The following is a 24,222-nucleotide window of genomic DNA, read 5'->3' on the forward strand; positions in this document are numbered from 1 at the left end:
AAATTACTGAACTCCGAGGAAACTTCAAATGTCAAAATAAAAAGATAAAACGCATTAAACGAATGGACAACAACTGTCATATTCCTGACTTGGAACAAGCGTTTTCTCTTGTGGATAACGGTGGATTGGACCTAGTTTAATAGCGCTCAAACTCTCACTTGTATGACAGTCGCATCACATTCCATTATAATGACAACGATGTGTTATCAAAACAGACATAAGTGGGAAAATGTCAAAATATGGGTACAGCAGTCATCACTGTGTCACATTCTCAATTAGAACAAAAACAAGCTAAAATTAAACAAAGAAGCACAAAGAATATATTAAATCTAAAAACCTTGTTCATTGCTTACTTTTTTTGTACCTATATTTCATTTATGTTAATAAAACACAGCGTGATTTTTTTTACATTATAATTATTACGAGAATTATTCCATTATCGGAACAAACATGTGTGTTGAAGACTGAAATTAATGCATATATTGCTTTACAAATATTACAGGTTCAGAGGCGTTAAATGCAGGACAGAAACCGGAAGTAGAAAACAAGGAAAACAACCCCTTGTACGTCGTTGGAGTCGTCGTTGTAGTAGTGGCAATGGTTGCCATTTTGGTTGTGCTGTCGATTTACTTCAGATCAAAGAGGCGACAAAATGTACAGTCTAAAATCGTGTAAACAAATAACTTGTGACTCATGAACTCTATGTTTTTAACTGAAATATGAAAAAAATTGCTATATGAATAATTGTGTTTCATATCTGATGATGATTTTTAATTTGCGTTTGAAGTTCATAATAAAACATTCATAAATTTTGTTACTTATGTCTCAATGTAAATATTTGTTTAGAGAATATAGTAAACTGAAATGTTTTGACAAAACTACATATATAAAGTCATTTTTTATTAAAATATTCTTGAGAAGGATATCACTGAATTTTAAATATTTGTATTCGATATACATTATGTCTATTGTGTGTCATTAAGATGTGCATTACAACTATGTAATTTGATAGCCAAAAGCGAATATGCATTTATATTTATCTTTATACATAACTTAGGCTGTTATGTATCTCGTTTGAATTGTTTACATTGTCATTTCGGGACCTTTTATAGCTGACAATGCGGTATTGACTTTGCTCATTGTTGAAGGCCGTACGCAGACCTGTAGTTGTTAATTTCTGTTTCATGGTGGTCTCTTGTGGATAGTTGTCTAAGTTGTAATCATACGGTTTTAAAACATCTTTTTTTCTCTTTGTCTGTGTTTTCTTTTAACGTACTGCCTCTATTCATTCTATTTTGATAAAAAAAAAAATACAATTGTCAAACATTTAACAGGAACTGTGCATCCCGTCAACGCACTATGACTTACTCAATTGGGTTTGTTGTGCTCGAATGTTTTATATAGTGATTGATATTGATTAAGATTGCATGTGGCCTCTCGTTTGTCATAATTGTTTTGATCTTGGGCTTGTTTTATCCGAACTTTTCTATTGTTTTCATTTAAAAAAAAAGTTGTTGCCGCTCTCGTTTTATATAATTCATAATCAGCTATCAGAAATATTTCATTTAATGCATAACGAAAAAATGTGTGGTGCTTTCTGGTTTTAGAGAAATAATTTCTCCTTAAAAAAAAAAGAAAGAAAGAAAATGTCCCCTGATCCTCATAAAACAATAAATACCGGAAAGTATATCGCACAAAAGTGTGAAGACAACGTCAGTACTACCAAGATGTATTTAAAAATTGTAGGGGGGTACATAACACTACAGGGAGATGACTCTGTAAAGACCAGGTGAACGTTTTAATAACGTTCTATAGTTAAGGAAATATAAAGCGTTTCTATCATTAGGGTTAGTGTTTGTCAAACTGCTATTTAAACCTATGAAGTCTTTCTGATAAAGGAGTTGATTCATTTTTTTTTAAATTTTACATTTTTGTCGAAGGATTTTTGTTAAAGGATCAACGTAAATATTTTTTGCAAATTTTTATGAAAATTAAACGAGCAAAATTAATTTAAGTTAAAGTGTTTGGTACCACCTTGTGATTCTTTTAGAAAATTAATTGAAATTCATTTTAAATGAAACACTTGCTCGTTCTTGCTCAAAAAGAGCGCACGATTAACACTTTTACAACCCCATAAAATTACAAAAAGATATATTTAATTCTTATGATTTATAAAAATCTCTTCACAAGAGACAAAAAACGACACGGAAAATAACAATTGAATGTCACCATATGCATTTAACAATGAGAAAAGCCCATAACGCATATTAAACTAAAAGAGGCCTCAAAATGACAAATTTAAAACCATCCAACTGGAGACTAAATTATTCACAAAATAATGAACTAAAACAAATTTGCAGCGCAGCAATAAAAGACAACCACTGATTTAAGGCTCTTAGCTTCGGACAGCAATATACAGATTGGTAAAATAGTTTGAAGGCGCAAACCCTATTCTACCCTGGGACAGTGGTGTTACATTACAACATCAGAAAAAAACTATGAAAATCAACTGAAAAAAGTATTAAATAAACTCATAGACAAAAAACATATATACAAAACAAAATTACAGTTAGACGTGGACGGGTACTGATACATTCCAACAACAAATATGAACGTACTCGCAGTTTCATAGCCAATAACAACTAACAAAAAATAAAAACCATGCTTTTTCATCTTATATATAATACGTACATTATGTATGCTTTATGTACAACCGTGATGTTAAGAGTTATATCTTTTTTGTTTCTTTTTCCTTTACATTGTTTTGACAATGTTACGGGATGCACGTGCTTTTATGGTGACAATACCACGGGATGCACGTCCTGTCATGGTGACGATGTCACGGGATGCATGTACAGTCATTGTGACGATGTCACGAAATGTACGTGCTGTCATGAATGGTAATTGAAGAGTTTTAAAAATTAAAGTTGTTAGAATTTTAGGGGGTACATTAAACTATATGGGAGATAACTCTGTAAAGACCAGGTGAACGTTTTGATCACGTGCTTAAGTTAAGGAAATATAAAGCTTTTCTATGATCAGGGTTAGTGTTTGTCAAATTGTTATTTAAACCTATGAAATCTTTCTGATAAAGGAGTTGATTCATTTTTTTTTTAATTTTACCTTTTTGTCAAAGGATCAAAGTAAATATTTTTGGCAAAATGTTATGAAAAATAAAACGAGCAAAATTAATTTCATTATTAAAGGTGTTTGGTACCACCTAAGGGCTTCTTTCAGAAAATTAATTGAAGTTCATTTTTTATGAAACGCTTGCGCATTTCTTGCTTAAAAAGAGCTTTTACAACCCTATTAAATTACAAAAAGATATACTTAATTCTTATGTTTTATACAAAACATTTGCTGTAATTGCTATTAAGACAACTCTTTACAAGAGACAAAAAACGACACAGAAAATAACAATTGAATGTCACCATAGGCCTTTAACAATGAGAAAAGTCCATAACGCATAATAAACAAAAGGAGGCCCAAAATGACAAATGGAAAACAATTCAACTGGAGACTAAATTATTCACAAAATAATGAACGAAAAACAAATTTGTAGCGCAGCAATAAAAGACAACCACTGATTTACAGGCTCTTAGCTTCGGACAGCAATATACAGATTGTTAAAATAGTTTGAAGGCGCAAACCCTATCCTACCCTGGGACAGTAGTGTTACATTACAAATTGACAACATCAGAAAAAAACTATAAAATCAACTGAAAAAAGTAAACAAACTCATAAAAAAGAAACATATATATAAAACAAAATCACAGTTAGACGTGGACGGGTACTGATAAATTCCCACAACAAATATGAACGTACTCGCAGTTTCATAGCCAATAACAACTAACAAAAAATAAAAACATGCGTATTCATCTTATAATTATACGTACATTATGTATAATACATGTACAACCGTGATGTTAAGAGTTATATTTTTTTCGTTTCTTTTTCCTTTAAACTGTTTTGACAATGTTACGGGATGCACGTGCTTTTATGGTGACAATACAACGGGATGCACTTCCTGTCATGGTGACGATGTCACGGGATGCACGTGCAGTCATGGTGACGATGTCACGAAATGTACGTGCTGTCATGAATGGTAATCGAAGAGTTTTAAAAATTAAAGTCTCTCGATACAGATTCGGAGGAAGCATACAGTCATTTAATCGTATTATGAAGAAATATATTACGATTGATGAAAGGAACAACATTGTTGGTGTTTTTATTCTCTCCCTTTCGATTTCTGGTATTGAATACCACTTTTAGAAAACTGTGAGTTTTATTTACCATGGAAGTCTGGTTTAATTGGAGAAGATTGTCCGAAAGTCCGGAAAAAGTCACCGAACTTTTATTAGCAGGAAAATTGACACTACAGTTAGTCAAAAACACTCCTGCGATGTATGAAGATGAGTTGTAAAACAAATAAAGAATAGCATCGGGTATAACTATACAGGTCACCATAGAAGCCTTCAATTTACACCATTAGCTGCGGAACACCATTATAGTGCTAGAAAAACAATACATAATTTAACACGGAAAAAATGTCATGTATGAAGGGCAAACAAGAAAACAATGTTTCAACTGTTTTTAATAATTGCTTTTTGAATATTTAAACCAGATCTCTGAGTTTATGAATAATTAAGAAATCATATCATTAATAGCAAATCCTGCATTAAAAAGATTGAGCTTCAGCATAGGAATTTGCGTTTTGCGTATAACCAACATGCAGTCTACATTTCACTAATTGTAGTTCTTTTTCATTCGTGCACATAAGTTGACCCGGCGTTAAAAGCATGCGTTACATTTTGTATGTTTAAAAATTATGCTAGTTATCTTCCTTGTCACATACGGGTATCTGTTTCATCTTTGTTGCCAGAGTAAAACAGACAATGAACAGGGAACAAGTCTACATTTTGCTAACAAGGATCTGAAAAATCTTGAAATTACAATTTTACTACATCAGCAGTATGCATTACATTATATCATTTCACATTATACATATACATATTAAAATGTAGTATTAAGAGACTATAGGTCATCTTTCGGACTTCAACAATGAGCAAAACTCAGACCACACAACAAGCTATATTGCCCCAGAAAGGACAAATATAAAACAAGTCAATCGAAAAAACAAAAGGCCTGATTTTTCAAACAAACCAATTAGCCTTAAACAGACATGCTCCCTTGGGCGGTGTTGAGTGGGGATAGTTCTGGTGGTGGGATAGTATTGTAAAGGACACATCTCCATTATTCCTTAGGGAGTGTACATGGATCCGCTGTACCCTTGCAGTCAATCAAGGGGTGCGTCTTAATTGGGAGAATCTCGAGTACATACATACATACAAACAAAACAATACAATATAATGCAATCTGTTTATTGTCAATCAAGTTTGCCCTAAGAGAGCAGTATACTTACATACAATTTATAACTATGATTATTATTAATTCTTAATGATATATCAAATACCACTGCACTACAGGCTCCTGATTTGGGGCATACACATATACAGAATAGGGGTGAGTTAAAAACATTCTCGGCCGGCGGCAAACCCTTCACCAACACCTACAATAAAATACAAAGAACAGACTGTACAAAACAATAAATGAAAATAATATATAGAATATAGTAGGTAATGTTTATTTGTAAACCTACAAATTCACTTCTTTATTTACTTATTGTATGTAATGTTCATGTACATAATCTAATATACTATACATGTATGAGAAGTTCAAATTTAAGGACGTCGTTACGATTTAAATTATCGCTTGTGATAACATATTTCTGGACAGTATTGCAAGGTAAATTTAAATTGTATTTGTATTTGTTTGATTTGTTTAGTTCTGTTTTTACAAGCAATTTTAGAAAATGTCCAGAAGCATTCTTTAAATAGGTGACGAAAAATATTTAAATAACATGGTGCAAAACCTTTTCATAGTGGCAGAACACACTTTCAGCCATTCATTCTGGTCGATCTTTCAAGCTTATTATTTTTTTATTAACTGTTGATGTTTCCTTGTTCTGATTATGCATATAACAAACAGATAAAATAATTCAATGACCTTGATTCCTTTGAATGGAAGATTTTCTTCACACAAAAAAACCCTGCTAAAATAATGAATGTAAACCGAGTAAACGTTTAGATGTATTTAGACAAATAAACAGAAGTGAGTGCAGTTGTCGCGTTATTGTTCGATATTGATTCTACTGTGCATCTGTCGGACGTCATTTACTTCGCTTTTTTTGTTACTAAATTCACTGCAGTTAAAAATGATCTAAAAGACTTATATTATCTCCCTTTGATCACTTGCACACATCGTTTTAACAATATACCAACCGATCAAACAATAGAATACTCACAAACCAAAAATAATAGCGAACAAGCAAATGCGCCGTTTCAGTATCTAATGCATTCTGGGTAATATTTTGAAAAACGTAGACCAAAAGGTTGTGAAAGGTTAAAAGTGTTCTAATGACGTAGCGTTATTTTCATTTTGGTGTACGAACAATAAGATTACCCATAATCCTTTAGATTCTTAAAAGGCGAATTAACATTGATGACAATAATACATAGAATCAGAGATATATCTATTGACCATGCATGATATATTTGCCACTGAACGTTAAACGAATATACAACGGTTCTTTATTTTCACAAATCCAAGCAGTAGCCAGGGAATATGTAAGACAAGGTTTTCCAACATTAATATTTTTTCTTTTCTTTATTTGTTCTTCGTATGTCTAGAAAAAACGATTAGATGTTTTTTCCCAATAAAAGCACGTCATATTAAGAATTAAGTTGGAAAGTTTCCTGAACAAAATAACTTTGATTGATTAATTTATTCATGGATTAATATAAGTTATAAAACTTGTTTCCCAATCCACTATAAATAAATATGTTTAAGCTAAGTGTTTCTTTTTCTTTTATATTTGTTAAAATCGCATTAGCCTTTTAATGCAGATAATTTAAAAGTCAAATTCTATTTGATACATGTTTATAAATGCAATTGCTTTGTTATTTGATTGAAAGGTAAATAAAAAATTATACCAGAGGAACATTTCAAACTCATTTAATATAAAGTATAAAATAAACGCACAACTCCATGGTTAAAAAAAAGAGACTTGACAAACAGACACACTGACAAAAAATGGTACAGACATTTTTTTTATTATCTTAATAAAATTTAATAACCTTTTTCAGCATGGACAAGCTAGCTGGTATGTTTTTATTTTTAACTCATATTATAATTGAATTCTTATAAAAATGTAATTTTTCTGATTTTCAAGCCTTTTGGTCTGTGAAAGACCAGAACGGCATTATAGGTTACATTTTATATATACAAAAGATGATGTGGTACAATGTATGATTGCCAAACAAACAAAACCCACATAAAGATTATATATGTCACTGTACGGCCTTCAACAATGAGCAAAGCCTATACCGCATAATCAGCTATTAAAGGTCCTTATTGACAAACGTAAAACAATTTAAACGAGAGAACTAACGGCTTAATCTATGATCAAAATTTGAATGAAAAACATATTCACTTAATATTCATCTTTTGAATTTATAAGATCGGGCTATATAAATCTTCAAAATACTCCTCGGTGCTTTTGATTCAAGTGTCTTTCAAGTGACATTAAAAAAAATCAAAATCACAACGCAGCTGATGAGGAACACAATGCGCATGACAAAACGGAAGTTTAACCAAAGTTGTGTATACGGACACAAAGGATATGATGTGCCTTCTGAAGACCGTTACCTCGTACTTGCTGACCGTAGATATTGGTTTTCGTTTATGTACCAAAAAAACGGGAGAAGCCTATACGACAATTATTAAAAGATGTAACATTACTTTTGAAATTTTAAAGACAATTTCAGATTTTCGTTGTTTTTCTTACCTTGTGTCACATGTTGAATTTGTCAATCATACGACCTTGAAATACCAGACAGAGATCATTTTAATCGTTCTTTTTGGCAGAGTACAACTTCACTGATAATTTTGAGACCACTGACCAAATGGTCCAAGATTTTAAAGACAAAGGTTATCTTCTTGTCAGGTATGTGCATTTTTTGTTTCGTACGTTTAAATTTGAAATAGGAAGAGGTGGTATGAGTACCACGGATACAACCCTCCATCCAAGTCACAATTTCTAAAAGTAAACAATTATATGTCAAAACAGGATCAGTACATTAAATTAATAAAACTTAAAGGCTTGTTTTGGGGAAAACACCATAAATTGCTTGCCTCGATACATATTAGATGTTTACTAGTAAATAAAAGCATAGCTTTATATTTATTATTAGATATTCATATTTTATTTCGATTGAGAATATTTTTTGAAAAAAAAAAACTCTCACTAGCAGTAAGGAGATATAAGATTATCGTTTTTCATTATAACCTTTTTTCTGTAATTGACAAATATCGTACGATCATGACGACTGGAGCCTAATGATATGTGCCTAAAACTTATTTTGCTTTCCTGTAGTAAGCCAACTTTAAATTTTTTACTTTTCTAGTTATTATCATTCTCGAAGCAGTGGTAGACTTTAACATGTATAATACACAGTTTTGTTTTTACATTAAATTACGTCAAATTTTCTTGTCAAAAATGTATATAGACATTTTACATATATAATTTATGAATATGGTATAAGGAAAAAAATAATATTAGAATTTAAACCATTCAGGTATCCTCGTTTCCAGATTGAAGACTAGGAGAATAGAATTAAATGTTAGGTTGATGTGGGTTTTTTTTAATTTAAAACACTAAACTGGTACATTTTATAAGATACAGTACCTGCATCACTTGTTGCAAGAAGGTAGGTGTCAAAAAACTTGTAGAAATTATAATTTGTACAAACTTACATCTGGTACACAACACATATATATATATAACACATTTAGTATGGTATTTGTTTTTAGGAACTTGTTTGATAAAGATGAGGTTGAGAAGTTTGTTAAAGCAATGACAGACAGCGATGCCTTTTATAAGAACGCATATGTAGTAAGACAAGTTGTTCTCCTTATCGACGGCTATAGGTGGTACCCAACACTTTCACTAAAATTATTTTGTATTGTTTAATTTTCATAAAATTTTAATAAAGTATTTACTTTGACCCTTTAACAAAAATATTGAAATTTCAAAAACTTTAAACCAACTCTTTTATCAGAAAAATTACACTGGTTATATAGCAATTTGACAAACACCAATTTTGATCGCTGAGAAGCTTAATATACCCTATACAACACAATGTAATTAAAACGTTTAGCTGACTTTACAGAGTTATCTCCCTGTAGTGTTAGATACCACCTTAAAACACGTTTGTAAATAAATACAGAAGGATGTTGTATGATTACAAGTAAGATAACTTTCAACTCGAGGTCGAGATATAAATAATAATAGGTCACCTTAGGGTCTTGAATAACGAGAATAACACACACCGTATAGTCAGATAAAAAATGACACGATATGAAAAAATGTGAAATAATCCGAGAAATTTAAGGTCTATTTTATCGCAATACGATTTTCTAAAAAAATTAATCCAAATGTGACAGACATGAATCGGCTAACTGCTTAATTACAGGCACTTGATACATGTAAAAAGAATTTGGTGGGTGAAAAATGTATGATGTTATGAATTATGATTATAATTAAAAAACAATCTCTCATCGCTCCCGTTTTCACGGTTTTCTGATATGTCGCGTGGGAGATCTAACGAAACCCGCTTTGAGGTCACATGTGAGTGAACTAGAATTTATGATTTTATAATGATATGCAAATGAGCTGACGACCTATCAAAAAGCTAATCAAAAAAGTTGATGAATTCTTTTGACTGACGATTTCTTCGTAAATAAAATGAGTTACATCCCTTTACCTCACGATAAACTTTCAAGATCGTAGAAGACTCATTTTCATTGGTCGAAAAAGACACACCTACGAGGTCACTCACATGTGACCTCAAAGCGGGTTTCGTTAGATCTCCCACGCGACATATCAGAAAACGGGGAGATGAGAGATTGGTTTTTAATTAGATTGGAATTATGAGTGTTCACAGAAAACGTTTCCTTTCTATGACATTTCTGTTATTTGTATTGGTAATTTGCAATTCAAGAAAAGAGGTGAAAACTGCCACCGTAATTACAGCATGAGGTGAAAAAAAAACCTCCAGCAGACATCATAACCGAGAGATTAAATAAAGGAGCAGACACATATGTACACACAAGTTTTTGTTAATTTGTTGGTTTGTTAGTTTGTTCGTTTAGATGTTTGTTTGTTGCTTACTTTTTAAAATAGTTTGAGCTCTTTACTGAATAGGGTGCATTGAATAATGTACGATTTATAACATCATTTAATTAGACACGATCGCGAGTCGTGTTTCTCTATTTTTGGTTGATTAAAACTGATTTCCTTGATATAGGATTAAAAACTTAACAATGAGGATTAAAAACTTCGAAAATGTTGAAGCATGTAAAACAAAAAAATACAATTAACTAGATAAGCTATTTCTTAAAAACCCCTCTAAAATGCATAAAAAAAGATAACACATTAAAAATTTATTATTATGTATATGACTGTACGTATTGTTCATAAAATCAACGCTGTTTTTGTTTGCCATAGAGAGGATATCTATCAAAATGTGTTATAGGAACAGCGGAATAACTAAAAGAAACAGCGGAATAACTAGTCTTATAATGGGTAGTAAGAAAAATATTTCTGACACTTGTCTACTTTTAGCTAGAAGCCGGGGAAAGAAAAGTTCCCAGAATAACATGGAGTCATCCAGGAAGTGACGTGACCGGATTAGCGGCTAGATCCGAAAAGGTGGTCACCACGTGTGAAAAGGTATTGTAAAACCTTGAACATAGAGAAAACATATAAAGTAATGCAAATTACTAAATAATATGTACACACCATGTTGATAGTTTATCGTAAACAGTTAAAGAACAAGGAATGTTTTTTTTCCAAAATCGTCTATCACATATTTGTCCAAATTTGGAAAGACAAAATCTTCTGTCTTGGCAGATTAAAGTGAGTTCAACCAAAACCCTCAAATTCGATTCACAAGGGTCATAATGAAAATAACATTAATATACATAATTTCGATACATTCATTCCTACTTTCAAAATAATGCATTAATTCTTTTTATTTCTCTCTCCTTTCTTTTTTGACACTTAATCCTGACATTATCCAATCCTTCTAAACTATAAACACACGTTAATATCTATCCGATTCCCATAATAATGTCACGTTCACATTGCTTAGGTTTTAGGCGCACAAAAAAGATTTAATACATGTAACGTATTATCGAAACATTTTATATTTGTATTACGAGTGTATCGTGTGAATTTAGTTTAGTGCGTTTGTATATTTTTCTGTACGGGTGTTTATATTTTATGGTATGTGTGGTTTGTTTAACGCACTTGTTGTAATTTTGTTTTGTTAACAGCTACTTGGTGGCGAGGTATACCATTACCATTCAAAATATATGTTAAAAGATGCTAAAATTACAGCACCACATTACTGGCACCAAGACTATGGGTAATGATTCTTTTTTCCATTTTCTTTCGTTCTTTCCTTCTGTCTTTCTTCTTTCTTTCTTTAAATATATTTTTTTTGTTTTAAACATTTCTAGTCACAATAAGATAAAGTTTAATGTGTATACGAGTATCAGTTATCAAACTGCTGTACAACAGACTACAGTAACCACTGGGAATATATTCCGCCGAATAAAAGAGTACACAAAAGGCAAACAAAATCTTCATTTTAAAAACACTTTGTACATGTACTGATATACAGACTTGTGAATATACTTAAGACGATTGCAAAATATTGTGTTCTCTGACCACATGGTACGAGTAATAAAACTAATAAAAGGGAATTCTGCAAAACTCTAAATATTACATGTGTATTTTGTATATAGAAAAATACACGTTGTCAAGCTTTACAAAATAATGTGACTATTTCATTCTTCCAATGATTTTATTCTAATTCACTCAATTTCATTCATTTAAATTTGTTTTAATACAAACTCATTATTTTCTTCTTCATTAGATACTGGTATAATTGCAGAAATCTTTATCCGGATATGATGACAGTATGGGTAGCTCTAGATAAATGCACTAAAGAAAATTCCTGTTTGGAAGTAAGTTATTGTGATAAATGTTTATACATACGTATGTTACATGTAAATTCCTATTTTGAAGTAAGTTACTGGATCATTTGTAAATACATATACCAAATGTAGAAGTAATCAGAACTTTCGCTCAGAACAAAGTAATAACACTCAAAGCATAAAATACTACAGTTAGCCTAGCTATATCCAACAATACACAATTTGGTTTGCTCCTTGTTGAAAGCCGTATGGTGACCTATAGCTGCAAATTTCTGTGTAATTTGTTCTCTTATAGCGAGTTGTCTCATTGGCAAGCATACCACATCTTCTTTTTTAATTCAATTGTTTGGTTGATGTATAAGGATTTCTAGTTAACACTGGTTTATTATGTCATAACATATGTTATTGATACAATTGTCAAACATCGGCATAGTCTGGTACTATCAATTACATGTTTTTGTGTGAAGAATGGTTGAGAATTTTATTACAAATTCATCATACGTCTATTGGTACCTAAAACACTAAATGTGTTCCTTAATGTATTATTTTTCGAACTGTTTACTAGATATTTACTGTGTTGTGTTTTTACATAGTTTTTGTAATATTGCGTATTTCCTTTTACCTAATGTTTCAAAACATTCAGCTTACAACGCAGAAAAAATGCCAAAGAGAGGCGAAATATATCGAAGGGACATTCAAAGTCTATATTCGGAATAAACTAACAAAACAATGGCAAAACAGACAAACAGAAGTATACAAAACACAACATAAAAACTAAAAGACTGTTCAATATGAACTGAAACAAAAACCCGCTGTCTTCTCATGGACCACAAATTAGTAAACCTCAACGTTGTTTTTGTTAAAAAAAATAAAAAATAAACGCATCATAGATACAAGGACTAAATTTTGAACTCTCGAATCCAAATAAGTTTAAAAGGCAAAATGAGGTACAAATTTGAAGAGCATTGTAGGACTAAAAGGTTTCCAAAATTTAGCTAAAGTAATCAATTCCTGAGATAGAAAGGCCTTAGTATTTTAAAAAATTCAAAAGCTTTGTAAACAGTTAATTTTAAATACGACTATAGGAAGGATAATTCATGTCAGCACAGAAGTACCCTCGGGGAATTAAAACTTGACCAGCTGAAAAAGAACGTCAATAGAACACAAACAAAACCCAATAGACAGAAATACATCATTGTGGGGGAAAAAAAGAAGTAGCCCAAACAGACAATATTTAAAATAAACTCATCATAGATACCAGGACTAAATTTAGTATATACGCCAGGCGTCTACACAAGATTCATCAGTGACGCTCGAATCCAAAAAAGTTAAAAAGGCCAAATAAATTACGAAGTTGAAGAGCATTGAGGACCAAAACTCCTAAACGTTTTGCCAAATACAGCTAAGATAATCTATGTCTGAGGTAGAAAAGCGTTTGTATTTCAAAAAATTCAAAAATTTGTAAACAGTTAATTTATAAATATAACCATATCAATGACAATTCATGTCAGCACAAAAAGTACTGACTACTGGGCTTGTGATACCCTCGGGGAAATAAATATCCACCAGCAGTGGAATCGACCTGTGATACCCTCGGAAAAATAACACTTCCCATATAACCAAGAATACGGAGACGCCATCATCGTGGCACTGTGCATCAGAAATGTATGATGTTCCTACTCCAGTAGTGTTATCTGTCGTGTCGTGTTTTTTCATGATGATAAAAAGTGTGACAAAGGCGAAAACAGTATGTATCTTCTTGTTTTTATCTCAGATCATCAACTATCTCCAAGACATAACTCAAAACAAACAATATATATATATATATATATATATATATATACTGTAGTACGCCGCTAGATTAACACTTACTGTAGTACGCCGCTAGATTAACACTGACGTGGAAAGGTAACACATGGCCAGCGAAAGCTCTTTTTTTGAGAGCCCAGGTGGTCGTGTGGTCTAGCGGGAGTGCAGGCGATTTGGTGTCACGATATCACAGTAGCATGGGTTCGAATCCCGGCGAGGGAAGAACCAAAAATTTGCGAAAGCAAATTTACAGATCTAACATTGTTGGGTTGATGTTTAGACGAGTTGTATATACATTATGTACACAGCCATGTATCACCATCATGGATGGCGATCCGATGGATACATCTGTTGTAGGGTTGTCACTGACTCAGACGTACTTATGCATATAATTATTTTCTGTGACTGTATCTTACATTAATTTGTAGGATCCTTTACTATAGATAATTTAGCTGATCTGTAACAATAACATCTTCATGCCTTATATATCATGTACTGTAGTACGCCGCTAGATTAACACTGACGTGGAAAGGTAACACATGGCCAGCGAAAGCTCTTTTTTGAGAGCCCATGTGGTCGTGTGGTCTAGCGGGACGGCTGCAGTGCAGGCGATTTGGTGTCACGATATCACAGTTGCATGGGTTCGAATCCCGGCGAGGGAAGATCCAAAAATTTGCGAAAGCAAATTTACAGATCTAACATTGTTGGGTTGATGTTTAGACGAGTTGAATATACATTATGTACACAGCCATGTATCACCATCATTGATGGCGATCCGATGGATACATCTGTTGTAGGGTTGTCACTGACTCAGACGTACTTATGCATATAATTATTTTCTGTGACTGTATCTTACATTAATTTGTAGGATCCTTTACTATAGATAATATTTAGCTGATCTGTAACAATAACATCTTCATGCCTCATATATCATGTACTGTAGTACGCCGCTAGATTAACACTGACGTGGAAAGGTAACACATGGCCAGCGAAAGCTCTTTTTTTGAGAGCCCAGGTGGTCGTGTGGTCTAGCGGGACGGCTGCAGTGCAGGCGATTTGGTGTCACGATATCACCGTAGCATGGGTTCGAATCCCGGCGAGGGAAGAACCAAAAATTTGCGAAAGCAAATTTACAGAACTAACATTGTTGGGTTGATGTTTAGACGAGTTGTATATACATTATGTACACAGCCATGTATCACCATCATTGATGGCGATCCGATGGATACATCTGTTGTAGGGTTGTCACTGACTCAGACGTACTTATGCATATAATTATTTTCTGTGACTGTATCTTACATTAATTTGTAGGATCCTTTACTATAGATAATTTAGCTGATCTGTAACAATAACATCTTCATGCCTTATATATCATGTACTGTAGTACGCCGCTAGATTAACACTGACGTGGAAAGGTAACACATGGCCAGCGAAAGCTCTTTTTTTGAGAGCCCAGGTGGTCGTGTGGTCTAGCGGGACGGCTGCAGTGCAGGCGATTTGGTGTCACGATATCACAGTAGCATGGGTTCGAATCCCGGCGAGGGAAGAACCAAATATTTGCGAAAGCAAATTTACAAATCTAACATTGTTGGGTTGATGTTTAGACGAGTTGTATATACATTATGCACACAGCCATGTATCACCATCATTGATGGCGATCCGATGGATACATCTGTTGTAGGGTTGTCACTGACTCAGACGTACTTATGCATATAATTTTTTTCTGTGACTGTATCTTACATTAATTTGTAGGATCCTTTACTATAGATAATTTAGCTAATCTGTAACAATAACATCTTCATGCCTTATATATCATGTACTGTAGTACGCCGCTAGATTAACACTGACGTTGAAAGGTAACACATGGCCAGCGAAAGTACTTTTTTTGAGAGCACAGGTGGTCGTGTGGTCTAGCGGGACGGCTGCAGTGCAGGCGGTTTGGTGTCACGATATCACAGTAGCATGGGTTCGAATCCCGGCGAGGGAAGAACCAAAAATTTGCGAAAGCAAATTTACAGATCTAACATTGTTGGGTTGATGTTTAGACGAGTTATATAAACATTATGTACACAGCCATGTATCACCATCATTGATGGCGATCCGATGGATACATCTGTTGTAGGGTTGTCACTGACTCAGACGTACTTATGCATATAATTATTTTCTGTGACTGTATCTTACATTAATTTGTAGGATCCTTCACTATAGATAATTTAGCTGATCTGTAACAATAACATCTTCATGCCTTATATATCATGTACTGTAGTACGCCGCTAGATTAACACTGACGTGGAAAGGTAACACATGGCCAGCGAAAGCTCTTTTTTTGAGAGCCCAGGTGGTCGTGTGGTCTAGCGGGACGGCTGCAGTGCAGGCGATTTGGTGTCACGATATCACAGTAGCATGGGTTCGAATCCCGGCGAGGGAAGAACCAAAAATTTGCGAAAGCAAATTTACAGATCTAACATTGTTGGGTTGATGTTTAGACGAGTTGTATATACATTATGTACACAGCCATGTATCACCATCATTGATGGCGATCCGATGGATACATCTGTTGTAGGGTTGTCACTTACTCAGACGTACTTATGCATATAATTATTTTCTGTGACTGTATCTTACATTAATTTGTAGGATCCTTTACTATAGATAATTTAGCTGATCTGTAACAAAAACATCTTCATGCCTTATATATCATGTACTGTAGTACGCCGCTAGATTAACACTGACGTGGAAAGGTAACACATGGCCAGCGAAAGCTCTTTTTTTGAGAGCCCAGATGGTCGTGTGGTCTAGCGGGACGGCTGCAGTGCATGCGATTTGGTGTCACGATATCACAGTAGCATGGGTTCGAATCCCGGCGAGGGAAGAATCAAAAATTTGCGAAAGCAAATTTACAGATCTAACATTGTTGGGTTGATGTTTAGACGAGTTGTATATTGTAACGATTTCGCCCCTTAAACCGAGTGGTAAGTTTAAATGAATAAGGAGGCTCGATCGAACATAATTTGCATGGATCCTTTGAGTTGGTATATGGTTGAAATAATAACTAAGTCAGGTATAAAGTTCAGATGCATTTTATATAACATCTATATAATCAAATATTTACAATTGATCATAAAACATACATTTATATTTATATACATTTGCCGTAATCGTCTCTTAAAGGTTTCTCCCTGCTAAAGTGAAAGTAGGTTTCCAGAAAACCTCTCTCATCGTATTTATAGAAAGTTGACTAAGTGGAACGACAGCTGACGGGACTTTCCCGTAGGTCGAAGGTCGTCTTCTTCTTCTTCCAAACAAACAATTGCCATGTGTAAGAAGGTTGAGTTTTCTCAAAACCATTAAAACCTTCACACTAAATATAAGGACATCAAGACAGCTAAATTACGACTGCTCTTGCAGGCGGTGAGAATAATTGTGAGACTAATTCTAAAGTTCGTTTCGTCAACCTTCTATTTATAATTTTATCGACCAATCAAAACGTTTGTTATGTTCACAGGCAATCTCGTGTATTAGGCCGCCAATACACAAATAAATATGGCTTCTCTTGTAAATAAACTATGGCACTGCTGGTATTTGGACGATTACGGCTAAAACACAAGTTATTACATTAAGAAAATAAATAAGCTTATAAGGTAAACACATAACCACATCATTTGTCATAAAAATATATGCCAACCAACCGTGAATATTCTGTACGAGGTGACATTCCATCGTAAAAATAGCGTTGCGAACACGTAAACAAAAACAGCTGACTCATAAAATTACTACTGTAAACTATGGAAAACACGAGTTCCATTAATTTAAAAATACGATCACTAAATCGTAACACAGCCCCCTAACCACTAGGCGTTTGTCCTCAAATGCACAGAAACTACCTATACATTAATTAAATTAATCCACTAAATAATTGGTTGGCTCAAAACTTGAAAACAAAATCCAATAAGACAACCCTGTCTTATAATACAATATCATCATCAATATGCACAATAAAATCATTTACAAAACACATATAAATAAATATATAATACAATGTTCATTTCTTCCAAAAAATGTTCTAGTTTGACTGTTCAACATCTTCTTCTGTACTGCAATCTCCATGTATTCTATTTAAACCAAACAGGAACATCTTCTCCTAGATATGGCTTCAACCTGTCTTGGTGTACCACCTTAGGTTTCATCTTTGGTCCTTTCTGTATTCTATATATAACATCATTAAGTTTATTTACAACAATATATGGGCCTTCCCAATTATTTTGTAATTTAGGACACAATCCTTTTACACGACGAGGATTGTGCAACCATACTGGATCTCCTACATCAAATGTTTGCATCTTAGTTCCAACATCATAATTTCTTTTCATTCTGTCGCTTGACAGTTTTAATTTATTTCGTGCAAATTTATGAATTACCTCCAACTTTTGGGATAATTCATATGCATAAACAGTTTTTAAAGGCAAAGGTGACTTTTCAGTCTCTGGTCTACCCAGAATTAAGTCTACTGGAAGATTAACTTCTCTTCCAAAATAACATAGAACATGGAGTTGTACCCAAACTCTCATGTTCTGATGACCGATAGGCCAACATCAATAAATAAATATATTTGTTCCAATCTCTCTGGTGTTTGCTTACAAAAGCAGATAACATCGTCTCAATGGTTGAATTCGACTTTTCAACCATACCATCCGATTTTGGTCGAAATGGTGTTGTACGGGTTTTATGGATACCCAAAATAAAACACATCTCTTTGAATACATTAGATTCAAAATTAGACCCTTGGTCTGAGTGGATGGAAAGAGGAACCCAAAAAATGGTTACTATTCTTTCCACAAATTTCCTAGCTACAGTCACTGCTTCAGTGTCTGGAATTGGTATAGCTTCTGTCCATTTAGAAAAATAATCTTGAACTACCATCAGATAGCGATTATTATTCTCACTTATTGGTAAAGGTCCTAGAATGTCAATAGCCATTCTTTCCAAAGGAGCACCCACAAGATACTGCTTCATCGGGGCCTTAGGTTTTTTACAAGGTGCTTTCTTAGAAGCACAAATATCACATTTGGTACACCAAAATTCAACATCCTGTCTCATTTTATACCAAAAATATCTGTTTTATTTTTGATAGAGTCTTCCTAACACCAAGATGACCACCGGTCACTGTGTTATGTACTTGGTTCAACACGAACCTTTTAAAAATAGCTGGAAGAACAATATGTAGATCATAATGTTTTCCATTATAGCTTTCCCACTTTCTATATAAAATTCCATTGACAAGAATTAAAGAATTTAATCTTGACCAATAAAATTTAACTTCAGGACTCATATGGGATATATCTGCCCATATGGGTTTAACATCATCTATTTTCCACTGGATAATTATACTGATTACATCATCAGATAATTGAGATTCTGAAACATTTTCAAAATTTATCTCCTTCTCTGGGTCGTCCTTCTTATTTTGACGGCAACCATAATCCTTAGATCTGGTACAAACTCTTACTATCTTAGACTGAACAGGGAGTACATCAGGGTTTTCATCTGGACCCTTACTTCTAAATTCATTATGAAAAACATGACTTTTTACTTTGTGGCAAGTTTCGTCAATTGTCATGTTTGGCCAATCTTCATTTTTACAGCTAATACTAGTTGTTGTAACTGATTGTTTGACACTAACATCTTGAACATTACTGCAAGATTCACGAATAGTGACATTATCATTACATTTTTCAACCGTTAAAACTTTTTCATGAGTTGCAACCAATTCATAATTCATTTCTGCTCTAGCACAGTGAGGACACTCTTTATTATAGCAAGGACTTCTACTTAGGGCGTCTGCATTATTATGGGACCTTCCAGCTCTGTGCTCAATTTTAAAATCATATGATGCCAGGACCTCGAACCAACGAGCTAACTGACCTTCTGGATTCTTAAAATTGAACAACCATCTTAATGCACCATGGTCACTTCTAACCTTGAAGTATTTACCATATAAATAATGGTGAAAATGTTTAATAGAGGCAACTACAGCTAGTAGTTCTCTTCTGGTAACACAATATTTTCTCTCAGTTCTACTGAAAGTTTTACTAAAGTAACAAATTACTCTTTCTACTCCATCCTGGAGTTGGGATAGCACTGCTCCCATACCAACATTACTTGCGTCGGTATCCAAAATAAATAAATCCTCCCTAGTAGGGTAGGCTAAAATAGGTGCACTAATTAAAGTAGTCTTTAATTCTTCAAAAGATTGTTGACATTCTTCTGTCCAGACAAACTTTTGGTTTTTCTCCGTAACCTTATATAAATGTTTTGCTTTATCAGCATATTTCAAAATAAATTTGCTATAATAGGATGTCAATCCTAGAAAACTTCTCACATCTTTCACACTCTTGGGCACTGGCCAGTCCTTAACTGACTGAATTTTATTTGGGTCAGTAGCTTCTCCACTTTCGCTAACAATGTGACCTAAAAATTTAACTTCCTTCTTAAGAAAGTTACATTTCTTTGGATTCAGCTTTAAATTAGCTGCTTTTAATCTTTGAAAAACTTCTTTCAAGTTTTTCATATGCTCCTCAAATGATTTTGAGAAAACAATTATATCATCTAGGTAAACTAAACAAATTTTCCAGGTCAAACCTGATAAAACTGTCTCCATTAATTGTTCAAAAACAGGGGCACTATTACATAGACCCATTGGCATTCTCTTGAACTGCCAGAGACCACCCCCTGGAAAGGAAAAGGCTGTTTTTGGTCTATCTTCTTTGGCTACTGGAATCTGATAATATCCCGACTTTAAATCTACGGTTGAGAAGAATTTGGAACCCGACAAGGAATCAATTGTGTCATCTATACGTGGTAAGGGGTAGGATGGGCGTAAAACCAATAAATTTACGGCGCGAAAATCAATACAGAATCGCCAACTACCAACTTCTTCACGAGAACAATATTGGAGTTCCAGGGACTTGTAGAAGGTTCTATAATATCTTGCTTAACCATTTTCTGAATTTCTGCTTCAGCATCCTTCATTCTAACTAGGGGTATTCGTCTGGGTCGCTGACGTACTGGAGGGTTATTTCCAGTATTTATGGTATGTTCAACTAAATCAGTTAAACCAATGTCCTCAGAGGACTTTGAGAATATGTCACTATATTCTATTAAAAGGTCTCTAAATTTCTCCTTTTGATCTTTATCAAGATTAGCTTGATTAGACTCAAATACATCATGTAAATAATCAGGTAATTGTCTCCCCTTATTTACTATAGTTTGGCTACCAGCCACACTATTTACAAACTCAGAAGTTTGAATATCTTCTTCGTCTACTTTATTGCAGGTTGCAATAATTGTACCCTTATATAAAGTGCAGGGCTCTTTATTTAAATTTATTATCCTCAAAGGAATATTATACATCTCTGGATGTACAATTGATCTTGCCACCAATAAACCATTTTTCTCCATAAATTTCTCATTAGGTTCTATTAACCCAGCATAACCTCTAAAAATAGGCTCATCTGACTCCCCGGAAACAATCATTTCTGAGTTAGGAGGCACATCTACTGTCTCTTGTATAGCAACTCTATAACAAGATTTAGCACTGCTTGCATAATGATAACATTGAATTATCTCCCCTTTAATCTTCAACTGATTTTGACTTAACAAGACATCACAGTCATGAGTCACTAGAAAATCCATTCCAATGATACCTTCATTGGAAATATCAGCCACTAACACATTGTGGTGATAAATATAATTTCCAAGACAAATTTCAACATCAATTTGTCCTATAAATGGTGCACTATCACCAGTAGCAGTAATTAAATTAATATTTACAGGATTAATTTTTGGAAGTAATGAGGGATTTATTTCATCAATAAATTTCTTACTCAAAATAGTAACATTTGCTCCAGTATCCACAAGAAAAGCTAAACATTTATCATTAATTTTAGCTCTAACAAATAGTCCCTCATTATTTGCCAAAGATTCATTAATCTTTATCGACTTGGGCCATTCTGTCCCGGCCTGGCTCCGACCCCTGAGTCCGACCTCAACTGGTTTCCCTGTTGATAATAATTATTTTGATTCTGACCAAAATTATTATTTCTCTGGTTAAAATTTCTATTGCCCTGACCAAAATTCTTATTCTGGTTATTATACCCTCTCTGACCATTTTGATAGTTCCTCTGCTGGTTACCTCCCCCTTGGTTCCTATTTTGGTTTTGGGACATACCCTTTATATTTCTGGACAATGAGATCATTTCTCTTTTAAAATCACTCAATTCATTTTTTAATGATTTTAAATCTTCTCCCTTGTCATCATTCAACTCTGTATTAAATTTAGCATCAGTCTGAACTGAATCTGCCTGTCTAACCATCCTCCCTTTTTGTCTCTCTGCTAACTTTAACGTTTCTAGCCTAACAGCTAGTGTTTCTGCTTCATGTATAGATTTAGGGTTAGATTCCCTAAGTCTTAGTCTTAAATCAGCATCTTGTAAAGCATCTATAAAATGTTCTAGTGCTAATACACTAGTTATTGTGGATTGGGCACTTGGATAAGCTTGCTTAGTCAATTTCTTAATTGACTGAGCTAACTCAGGTAAGCTTTCTTCTTTACCTCTCATACGGGTCTGGAGTTTTGCCCTAAAAAGTTCTGATTTCTCAGCTGAACCATATCTATTGTCCAAAACTTTTACTAAGCTATTATAATCTTTCCTAGATTCTTTATCTAGTTCATTTAAAAGAGCTCTTGCTCCCCCTTTTAAACTACCAGCCAAATATAATGATTTGGTGGCATAATTCCAACCATTTATTTCAGCTAAAATTTCAAATTGAGCTAAATATTCATCTAAATCTTCATCTCCCTCATACAACTGTGGCTTCATGGTTACATTACTAGACTTGGGTGAATGGGTATGGGAATTGGTCAATCTTGTAACCTTGGGTCTATCCAGTACAGCATAGTTTTGATTTATATTATACATTTTATCTTTATTAAATGAATAAAAATCATCTGTGTTTTGTTGTTGTTTTTCTGTATTTTGATTTGTCTGATTAGCTTCATCAGGAACTGCTTGTCCATCACCTTTAGATTTGTTTTCAGTGTTTACAATGTCACTCATGTGATTATTGTGATTTACTAAATCTTTATTTTGTTCAATAGTTTTATAATTGGTAGAAATATTTCTCTTGTTTTCATATACAGCATCTTCAATTTTGCATATGCGGTCTTTAATACAAGAAATTTCCTCTTGAAAATCTCTTTTTATCTGATTTACAGCAATGATTACTTCTTTTTGACAATTAGAAAACTCATGGGTTATCTCCCCAAATTGGTTATGAAATAAACTTTTAAGGTTTCTTAATTCATTCATAAATAAGTTTTGCTCTTTGTCAGGGCTTATTGTCTGCTCTGCATAGTCAACACTATCAACCTTCTGTTCATTTAAAGGAATGGTAATTTCCCCATCATTTTCCTCTTGGAAAGAATGATTTACATCTATAATTACTTCTCTAGAATCATCCATATTGTACTAAAATTTTAATAATTCTTACTATAAAAATTTAGTGAAATCAGGTAAATATACTAAAGCTTCTTTAGTATAATTTATAAATTATTTATTTCAACCACCAAATTCAAAGTTGATAGAATCCCACTTCTGACACCAATGTAACGATTTCGCCCCTTAAACCGAGTGGTAAGTTTAAATGAATAAGGAGGCTCGATCGAACATAATTTGCATGGATCCTTTGAGTCGGTATATGGTTGAAATAATAACTAAGTCAGGTATAAAGTTCAGATGCATTTTATATAACATCTATATAATCAAATATTTACAATTGATCTAAAAACATACATTTATATTTATATACATTTGCCGTAATCGTCTCTTAAAGGTTTCTCCCTGCTAAAGTGAAAGTAGGTTTCCAGAAAACCTCTCTCATCGTATTTATAGAAAGTTGACTAAGTGGAACGACAGCTGACGGGACTTTCCCGTAGGTCGAAGGTCGTCTTCTTCTTCTTCCAAACAAACAATTGCCATGTTTAAGAAGGTTGAGTTTTCTCAAAACCATTAAAACCTTCACACTAAATATAAGGACATCAAGACAGCTAAATTACGACTGCTCTTGCAGGCGGTGAGAATAATTGTGAGACTAATTCTAAAGTTCGTTTCGTCAACCTTCTATTTATAATTTTATCGACCAATCAAAACGTTTGTTATGTTCACAGGCAATCTCGTGTATTAGGCCGCCAATACACAAATAAATATGGCTTCTCTTGTAAATAAACAATGGCAC

The 24,222-nt window shown here is 33.5% G+C and overlaps 1 protein-coding gene across 1 annotated transcript; it reads left to right on the forward strand.

Moving 5' to 3' along the window:
- Positions 1 to 5,710: 5,710 nt before the first annotated feature.
- On the forward strand, positions 5,711 to 12,725 carry LOC134717669 (L-proline trans-4-hydroxylase-like). Its single transcript, XM_063580166.1, has 8 exons — positions 5,711 to 5,805; positions 7,206 to 7,222; positions 7,987 to 8,065; positions 8,932 to 9,013; positions 10,745 to 10,852; positions 11,458 to 11,549; positions 12,063 to 12,153; positions 12,717 to 12,725. The coding sequence occupies exons 2-8, from the start codon at positions 7,207 to 7,209 to the stop codon at positions 12,723 to 12,725; spliced, it is 477 nt and encodes a 158-aa protein (XP_063436236.1). The 5' UTR covers positions 5,711 to 5,805; position 7,206.
- Positions 12,726 to 24,222: the final 11,497 nt, after the last annotated feature.

Source organism: Mytilus trossulus, chromosome 5, assembly GCF_036588685.1.
Source record: "Mytilus trossulus isolate FHL-02 chromosome 5, PNRI_Mtr1.1.1.hap1, whole genome shotgun sequence".
NCBI lineage: Eukaryota > Metazoa > Mollusca > Bivalvia > Mytilida > Mytilidae > Mytilus > Mytilus trossulus.